Source organism: Nannospalax galili, unplaced genomic scaffold, assembly GCF_000622305.1.
Source record: "Nannospalax galili isolate Female #2095 unplaced genomic scaffold, S.galili_v1.0 scaffold388, whole genome shotgun sequence".
Taxonomy (NCBI): domain Eukaryota; kingdom Metazoa; phylum Chordata; class Mammalia; order Rodentia; family Spalacidae; genus Nannospalax; species Nannospalax galili.
Window position 1 is genome coordinate 1,260,831 of NW_008360304.1, and position 9,782 is coordinate 1,270,612.

General features: G+C 37.9%; 1 protein-coding gene across 2 annotated transcripts in view; it reads right to left on the reverse strand.

Moving 5' to 3' along the window:
- Positions 1-9,782, reverse strand: part of Zmym2 (zinc finger MYM-type containing 2) — a 117,306-nt gene that overhangs the window by 19,465 nt on the left and 88,059 nt on the right. For both annotated transcript variants that reach the window (XM_029559273.1, XM_029559272.1), the window contains 3 exons: positions 4,115-4,244; positions 2,768-2,883; positions 1,693-1,864 (listed from right to left, as the gene is read on the reverse strand). In XM_029559273.1, coding sequence (XP_029415133.1) covers positions 1,693-1,864; positions 2,768-2,883; positions 4,115-4,244 — 418 coding nt within the window. The remainder of the gene's footprint in view (positions 1-1,692; positions 1,865-2,767; positions 2,884-4,114; positions 4,245-9,782) is intronic.

Below are 9,782 nucleotides of genomic sequence, written 5' to 3' on the forward strand. Positions count from 1 at the left end.
GGTTGATGTCAGGCTGTCTTTCTCTGATTGTTCTCCACCATGTGTTTTGAGACAGGGTTTCTCTGAACCTAAAGCTTGCTGATTTGGCTAGACTGTGTGGCCAATGGGCTTCTGGGATCCACCTGTTTTCCTCATCCTGCCTTCCTCATGAGCTAGGATTACAAGTATAAGCCACTGTGCCTGATCTTCTAAATGAGATCTGGAGATCCAAGCTCAGGTCCTCATGCTTTTGTGGCAGGCACTTCATCAACTGAGCCATCTTCCCAGTTAGTATTTCTAAAAGTAATCAGTCTCATCAGAAACAAACGTATGAAGGTAAATACAATTTTCTTTTTTTCTCTTTTTGGTCTTTTTGAGACAGGGTCTCCCCTGTAGCCCCAGCTGGCCTGGAACTCCCTATGTAGACCAGACTGGCCTTGAACTCACAGAGCTCCACCTGCCTTTGCCTCCCAAGTGCTAGGATTAAAGGCTTGCACCACCACAGCCAGTCCCAGTAAATACAATTTTCAAAGTCTTTTTTTTTTTAATTTTGACCAAGTCTCCATATATAGTTATTTACAATGAACATCGAATGCTTTGATCAGTTGCTTTTTGTTGTTGTTGTTGTACAGTAACAAATACATTTTATCTAGCATATACCTGCAGTAATGGCAGGTCTAACAGAAAGATAGGTCATACACACACAAACAGAAAACAAAGATTTTACAAAACAATGAACAGCCTTTCTATGTAGGTTACTTTTTCCTCTGCTCTTCTTTTCCAGAGTCTCACTGTGTTTTATAGCCTAGGCTTGCCTAAAACTCAAAATTCTCCTGTCTCAGTTTCTTGAGCACAGGGATTATAGGTAGGTGCCATAACACCCATTTCATTAAAGCAAAAACAAAGAAAAACATATCACTGGTAGCAATCCACTAAAAATTTCACAACTCCTTAACAGCAGTGTAAAACCACTACTACAATTGAGATACCATTAAAACCAGGTTTCAATTGTCTTCTGGGGTAAAGGGAATCATGGAATTCATGACTGAAATGGGATTCTGAGTATCTCCAGAAGGCTAAGGGTTGGAATAAATATGCTAAGAGACAGAACCACCCACAACACACTCATGTGAAATTATGCCACATCATGCAGCAAGCAGTGTCCTAATGGAGTAGGATAAATTCTGGCATAGTGAAAATTTCATATGCTTAACAGAAGAAATAAAGTAATGCTGGAGATATCTATCACAAAATAAGAACTTGGAAACCTACAAGATAATTTTGTGTACGTTTACTATAAGAAAAATAATTGTGTTGACTTTGCAAATCAAATCCTATTATTATTAAAAACAGGGAGCATTAGATCGTGTGTGGTGGTAAACAGAGGCAATCTGACTTATTTGGCAGGCTGAGGCTAGAGGATCTCTGGAGCTCATCAGTCCGTTGTCTGGGGCAACATACCAAGACTATTTCAAAACAAAAATGGGCATATACAAATTATTGCACTGGAGATCAAGCTTGGCATTAGAGGACACCTGGCTAGTCAGAGTGTGTATCTCTTAATATACTTTTGATACAATTTTTCCCTGTACTCCCATGTTGAGCTGAAGGATATGCCTTTTAAGTACTGTAACAATCACAATACATTTAACTACCACCAGTACCACCCCAACAAAACCACTGATACACTTATTGGCAAAATGTGCAGCTCACTGTTGATGTTTGATGCCTCTGTTTTCCCCTCATCTTCAGTCATCATATCTGTCATTGTAAGCAATTCTGTATCAAGAGGATCTGAAGAAACTTTGCTTTTTAGGTCTTCAACTGTGGCAGAAATCTTCTCACTGCTGTCCAACGGAGCAGGCAGAAAAACAGGAACGGGCACCTAATTAACCAAAGATTTAGCATTAGGTATATGAACATTACAAGGTATTTTTCCAAATTTAAGACTATTAAGGCATGATCTACTATATAAATATATTAGTGAATAAAAGCTTTGGAAAGAATATATATCAAAATTAAGATGCCTACTGTGACAAGGAAGGTCCATAATATAGATACTTGCATCTTAACTTCCCTCTCCAAGATGAACAGATTAAAACAAAGCATAATCATGGTTATAATAGAGTCAACCAAATCTAACTGAGGAAGAAAAGCAAAGATGGCTTCTGTTTGGTGTGAATGTGAAGTGTCCTCTCACAGGTTCATGTGTTTGAACATTTGGACCCTATGTGATGGTGCCTTTTGGAAGGTTGTGGAACTTTTAGAGGGTGGAGTCTCTTGGATGAAGTGGGTCACTTGGGAAAGGCCTTGAGGTTTTATAAGCTAGACCCACTTCGTGACTGCAGATGCAATGAGGCCAGCTGCCTCATGCTCTCCCCTGCTAAACCATGAGCCAAAATGAACTCTCTTCTTTCCTTAAATTGTTTCTGTCACAACAACCATAATACAGCTTCAGCAACATCAGTCAGCTAGTGATTACAAATGGTATTTCCCAAATGTGCTGCTAAGGCTCAGAATTGAAGAGTAAATAAAATGTGGGGGCTGGAGAGGTGGCTTAGCTGTTAAGAGCAAAGGCTGCTCCTGCAGAGGACCTGGGTTCGGTTCCCAGCACCCACACTGCAGCTAACAACTGGTCATAACTATAGTTCCAGGGGATCTGATGTCTTCTTCTGACCTCTGTGGGCACTGCACAACACAAGTGCACTTAAACATATGTAGGCAATACACTCATACATATAAAATAAAAACAACAAAATACTAAGAAAAAAAGTAAAGTGTAACTTACAGGAACAGGAACTGTGGTAGGAACAGGAATATTCTGGCTGTACATGTGCATAGGCACTGGAACATACACAGGCACAGGGATAGGCACTGGAACATACTCTGTCTTCCAATTCTCATCTTAAAACACAAGACATGAGCATAAGGAATACATATAGTTTGGTTTCAGACAGGGTTTCACACTGGCATAGGTTGGCCTTGAACTCATGGCAATCTTCCTGCCTGAGCCTCCTGGGTGCTGGGATTTGGGGTGTGACCCACCACATGCCCCTCTTCCCCCTTTTAAAACTTATTATGTAGACCAGAACTCACAGAGATCTGCCTGCCCTTGCCTCCCAAGTGCTGGGATGTAAAGGGGCGTACAATCCCACAGTCTTTTCTTTCATAATGGCTTATAGTTTCTTTGGTTGGTTGATTTTATAAGGAGCAATGTTAACTTGATAAGAATAACTTTGTACTCATTTAAAAGAAATTTCTAGCTTTTAAAAGATTTGAAAACGTTCAAACAGTAACACAAAGTCGTAGCTATTCTAACTTAGAACAATGAAATTTACAATATTTTCAAAAGGAAAAATAGGGGCTGAAGAGATGGTTCAATAGTAAAGAGCACTGGCTGTTCTTACAGAGGACCCAGGTTCAGTTCCCAGCACTCACATGGCAGCTAACAATCATCTGTAACTCTAGTTCCAGAGGCTCCAACACTCTCTTCTGACCTCTGTGGGCATTGCATGACATGGGTACACTTATATACACATAAATGCAGGCAAAATACCCCATGAAACAAAAATAATTAAAGAAAAAAAATTCTTTTAGAAATATGCTTCCACATCTAGCAGGCTGCCCCTGCAACTCCATCTCAGTTCACATAACAGAACAGAATACAGCTAATAATGAGTTGCATGGAAGCCCATACCTGTAATCCAGCACTCAGGATTCTGAGTTCTAGGTAACCTAGACTACACAGCAAGATAGACCATGTCTCAAAGACTCAAAAGGAAAAAAAGAACAAAAATGCACCTAACATTGTAAGTATGATACAAATACCTATCTGAATTATTTCATCTCTTTCTGACAGGGGGAAATAAATAAAACTGCTATTGTTACAAACCTCGAAGAAATTATTTTCTCAGCAGGAGCAATGCAATTTTAATGTTTTTCTTTTACAAGTTGTACTATAGCCCTTTAATCAGAGATTAACTGATCACAAAATGATTTTAAACAATATGCTGATTTTCAAGGTAGTATAAAAAATTAGACAATTGGAAATCAAAAGAAAATGATATAAATCTGTTCTGTAGCATATCACTATAAGCATGCTTTTTCTTTTTTTCAGTAAAGTTCCTAAAATTACCTGTCTGACAAGATTTGGTCTGCATATGAGGTTTACAGTAAGTAGCTTTTGTCATTGTTAAAGGTTTGCAAAGAACTGCTTTGTTCTTCATCTCTTTGTTTGGTGTAGGAGAAGGAGGTGGTGCTGAGCCCTATAGAGAAGAAAAGAGAAACTTTTACTTTTGTAATTTTTATTCTTCCTGATGCTAATCATTATCTATTTCCTAAGTCCTAAGGAGACTTACTTCTACAAAAAGTGAAAAAGTATAACCAAATTATGTTACTACTATTAGGTTTAGCAGTCTTTCCTGGGAAGACCAAAGTGAAATCTATCTTCATTGACAATCAGCAGTGATTCACTCTCTCAATCAGTATTACTTTCAAGAAATTCTACCAATAAGCATGTTTTAAGAAAAAATATGAAGACAATTATCTAGTATCAGTGAAGGTTATAAACTCAACTGTTTAAAAACTGAGTTCATTTATACTTGTTTTAAAATAGTTAACCCTCATTAAGATAATCACATTCTATACAACTGCTTCAACAACAAATTACATGGAACACATTTGCAAAGAGGAATAAAAGGTTAAATTCCTGTGAACCTCTCGTTAAAACATTTTCATCAACTTCACAATACTTGTTTGTTTAAATATATTTTAATATTTATTAAAAATTATTTGAAGTACTTTGGTATAAAGTCAATTTCACCCAGGACTTGGGAGGCAGAGGCAGGCGGATCACTGTGTATTCAAGGTCTACATAGTGAGTTTCAGGCCAGCTGGGGCTACAGGGAGACCCTGTCTCAAAAAACAAAGAAAAGACCAAAACAAACAAAAAAAACCCCAAATAGTGAATTTCAATTATAGCATTTTTGTGTAATCTACTGTATTGAGACTAGATCATATACACAGTATAGGAACAATAATCACACACTACACATAATACTGTTCAGTACGCACAATACAGCATTTATACATAAAAAAGTACAAAACCTACATCACTAGAGACACATACATTCTACACAGTGATCACATAAAATCAGCACAAGACTATGGATACTAATTATATACTATATAATAATACAAAAAACTCTTGAAAAATATACTAAGCAAAGATACAGCACTGTAAGTTTTATAAAATCATTAAAGTTTTACTATGGGTAGAGCTGCAGGATTTATGATGTGCTAGTACAGTGGGTGAATTAACCATTCAGCCTTGATCAAGGGCATAAGAAGCAAAGATGTTAGTAGAACAGGACATGTGACTTGTTGGCAGCACCAGAGATATTTTTCCCTCCTAATCCACCTCCTAATCCAGCTCCAAAATTTCTATCAGCCTTGTTTGGTTGGCTTATTAACCTCAAATCTTTTAGGCATCTCGACATACAGCAAATACACATTTGGTGCTTAAATTTCAGACTGTGCTTTAAGCACAGGGTTACATTTTTCCACACCGTTAATTTCTCCCAAGACCTACTTTCTGTTCCAATACTACCTTATTTCATGTCACCAAAGCCTTTTCCAACCATTCACTGTACAATATATTTTTAACATTTCTATTTTCTGTAACATGAAAGCAAAACCTTCAAATGTTTTCAGTGTAGACAAACATGTTCCCATCAATTAATCACAAGTAATGTGAGATAGCCTGAGAGGGTAGGCTCCGACCTCCATCTGTGTAGCAGCTGTCATCTCAGCACACCGCCAGGTTCTGGCCTCCTTCTGGCACAGGGGCCGAGAACACAGCAGACCAACTGAAAGTTGCAAAAATCGCCTCCTCCCCCTTAGGGAATTTCCCAAATTTTCTCTGAGTTCCTGCTAATAGGGGTTCAAACCTTAGAAGGAAGCCTCAGAAGCCTGACTTGGGCTTCTGTGGGTGTTCCTGAATAGCTGATCTGAAGCCATCAGTTCCCTCCAAAATAAAATCTGAGAGAACCTGAAACCTGCACCAACCAGCCTTACATAATCAATAAGGAAAAAACCTAGGCACCCTGGTAATACAAACAGAAGCATACTTCAACTTAATTCTCATATCGGAATCATAAAAAAAGAAATTCACATGCCAAAATCACAATGAAAGAATTAAAAAAATGGAAAGCCAAAACACCATGTCCCCACCAAACTCTACCAGTCCCATAGAAGAGTTCTACAAGGAGAACCCCCTAGAGGTAACACAGGACACTGAATTTAAAAGAACAATCAAAAACATGATCAAGGAATTCAACAAATTTAAAGAACACACAAACAAACAAATCAAAAGACTAAAAGAAGATAAGAATAAACTATTGAATGAATTCACAGAAGAGATAGAAACATTGAAGAAAACTCAGGCAGAAATGAAGTGCAAAACTCAACAAGCCAACTTGAAACAACAGGGGAAAGCCTCACCACTAGAATGAATGAAATAGAAAACAGAATATCAACACTGGGGGATAAAGTTGAAGAACTGGATCACTCAAGCAAAGAAAATTTTAAAAAACACAGGAATGGACGGCAAGAGATGTGGGACAGAATGAAAAGACCCAATCTACAGATCATAGGAATAGAGGAAGGAGAGAATTTCAGGTTAATGGTATTAACCAGATCTTAAACAGGATTGTAGAAGAGAATTTCCCAAAATTAATGAAAGACATCCCCATACAAATACAGGATGCACACAGAACACCAAATAGGATCAAAAAAGAATCTCCCCACAATATATCATAGTAAAAACACTAAATGTACAGAACAAAGAGAGGATACTGAAAGCAGCAAAAGACAAGTCACATGCAAAGGAAAGCCCATCAGAATTACAGCTGACTTATCAATGCACACTCTGACAGCCAGAAGACCCTTACTCCAGTTCTACATGACAATAGTTGCCAGCCCAGAATACTTTACCCAGCAAAAATGTCTATTATAATCGAAGGGGAAAGAAAAATCTTCCATGACACAAATAGCCTGAAAGAATACATGTCCACAAAACCATCCCTTCATCCCTTCAAAGAATACGAGAAGCAATACACACAGCATAGAAACAACTATACTCCAGGGGCAACGAAAGAAAATAAAGGTATAAACTAAGAAACACAAAATTAGACAAAGAACACAAACAGCAATCAAAATGATGGCAACCAATATACACCTTTCAGTAATAACTTTAAATATCAATGGACTGAACTCCCCAGTCAAAAGACACAGGCTAAGTGAATGGATTAAGAAACAAAATCCATCTCTTTTCTGTCTGCAAGAAACCCATCTCACCTTCAAGGACAGGCACTACCTTAAGGTAAAAGGATGGAAAAGAATATTCTAAGCAAATGGCACTAAGAAACAAGCAGGGGTTGCAATTCTACTATCTGACAAAATAGACTTCAAAGTAAAACTAATCAGAAGAGATAAGAAGGGTCACTTCACTCTGATCAAAAAAAAGTTAACCAAGAAGATATTACAATCCTTTACATATATGCACCAAACTCTGGTGCACCCAAATTCATAAAAAACAACACTACTGGACTTTAAGACACAGATTAACCCAAACTCAGTAATAATAGGGGACTTCAATACACCACTGTCTCCATTAGACAGGTCAACTGGACAAATCACTGTCTCCATTAGACAGGTCAACTGGACAAAGAATAAACAGACGTCTTAGTTAAATGATACCATACATCAAATGGACCTAACAGACATCTTTCGAATATTCCACCCAAGCACCAAAGAATACTTTCTACTCAGCACCCCATGGAACTTTTTCAGAAATTGACCATGTATGGGGCCACAAAACAAACCTCAACAAATACCAAAAAAAAAAAAGAAATAATTCAATGCATCCTATCAGGCCACAACGCAATGAAGCTCAAAATCAATACTGGACAAAGCCCTAGTCACTACATGAATGCATGGTGATTAAACAACACACTCCTAAACAATGAGTGGGTCAAAGGAGAAATTAAGAAAGAAATAAAAGAATTCCTGGAATTCAACAAAAAGGCCAATACAACACAACACAACCTCTGGGACACTTTAAAAGCAGTCCTAAGAGGGAAGTTTATAGCTCTAAGGGCCTACATTAAAAAATTAGAAAGAGCCCAAATAATCCTAACACTGCAACTCAAGATGCTGGAACGGTAGGAACAATTGAAACCTAAACCCAGCAGAGGAGAAAAAATAACAAAAATTAGAGCAGAAATTAATGAAATAGAAACAAAGAAAACAACAAAGAATCAATAAATCTAACTAAGAGCTGGTTCTTTGAAAAGCTAAACAAGATAGACAGACCCTTAGCCCAGTTAACCAAAAGAAAGAAAGAGCAAATCCAAATCAACAAAATCAGAGATGAAAGGGGAAATATCACAACACCAAAAAGATCCAGACCATTATAAGGGAACATTTAAAAAACCTACGGCCATACCACCCTGAATGCGCCTGATCTCATCTAACCAAATCCTTTTAAATTCCATGTCCTTTTAATATGATGCTGTACAGCAGTCTCTATTGCATGAAATAACTACCATCATCACGACTTCAGCTGTGCCTGATCGCTAAACATCATCACAATTGGGCTTGTTGACAGTTGTGCTCCTTCACTAAAGGAGGGCCAAGCAGGGTCATCAGACCCTTACCAGAATATCCAGCCACTCTTCCCAGCCAACTGTATGAAATTTGACCCTAATCATGCACGGTCTCCTGGATTTGGGGAGGACTAACGTATACAATCTAGGGAAGGCTAGGAAGAGAAGGCATGACCCATGCTAGGTAAAGGCTTTCCAGTGTGCATACCCTCAGCAACCCCTCAGTTATCTCGGTAAGTAAGCTCAGTAAATTCACTGGTTCCCTAGTAAAACTTTAATCAAACATTGGCTTGACACTAGAACCTTAAAAGCAAATAAGCATTGCTTGGTATCATCCCTAGAATTCTCGCAACAGATGGAAAATTTGTTAATGCTATTATATCTCATAATTATTTTTAAAAAAAAGAAAAAAGAAAATGAGAATGTAAAAGATGTTAAAGGATATGGGAATGGAGATATTTTCCAAAATAGACAGAAAAAATGAGAAAGCCTAAGCAAGTGATGAAGGTCTGCATAGGTCTGTTATGATATATAATGGATGAGACAAAAAATAATATACACATAATCTTAAAAATTTCTAAGGTCACAGTTTACTCAGCTAGTTTAGGAAACAAAATAAATATCTAGTTAAGGTTTATCTGAGAATATTTGGTTTTTCACTCAAGCTTTATCTATATAGCACATGATAATTAAAAGTACCAGACTGGTAGAACTAACCTTATTGGATGTTTAACAGCCATAGTTTGAGGTCTATACTAATGTGGTCAGAGGGACTTAAAGGACAGTTTTTGCCCCTTGCCTTCCAAGGTCAACCGAGTTCCAGGGGATGGAACATCTCTCGAAATGTCCTGTAAATATGAGCCACCTGTCCTCTTGTTTAGGGAGGGCATGAAAACCCCATGAGGTGGACTTGAACCTGTGTCCAGTCTACAAAGAGGAGGATCAACTCAGAGGAAACACCTCATTCATGCTTCCAAGTGAAGCCAGACACGGTTGAGCAGGACCTTTGACTTATCTTCACATAGATGGAACTGGTAAAAGAAAGAAGCCAGGAGCTCCTCCTAAGCCTGTGTGACTCCTGAGGAACAGATCCTCAAATGACCTTAAGTGTAAAAATAAATTGATTTATTTGGGCCA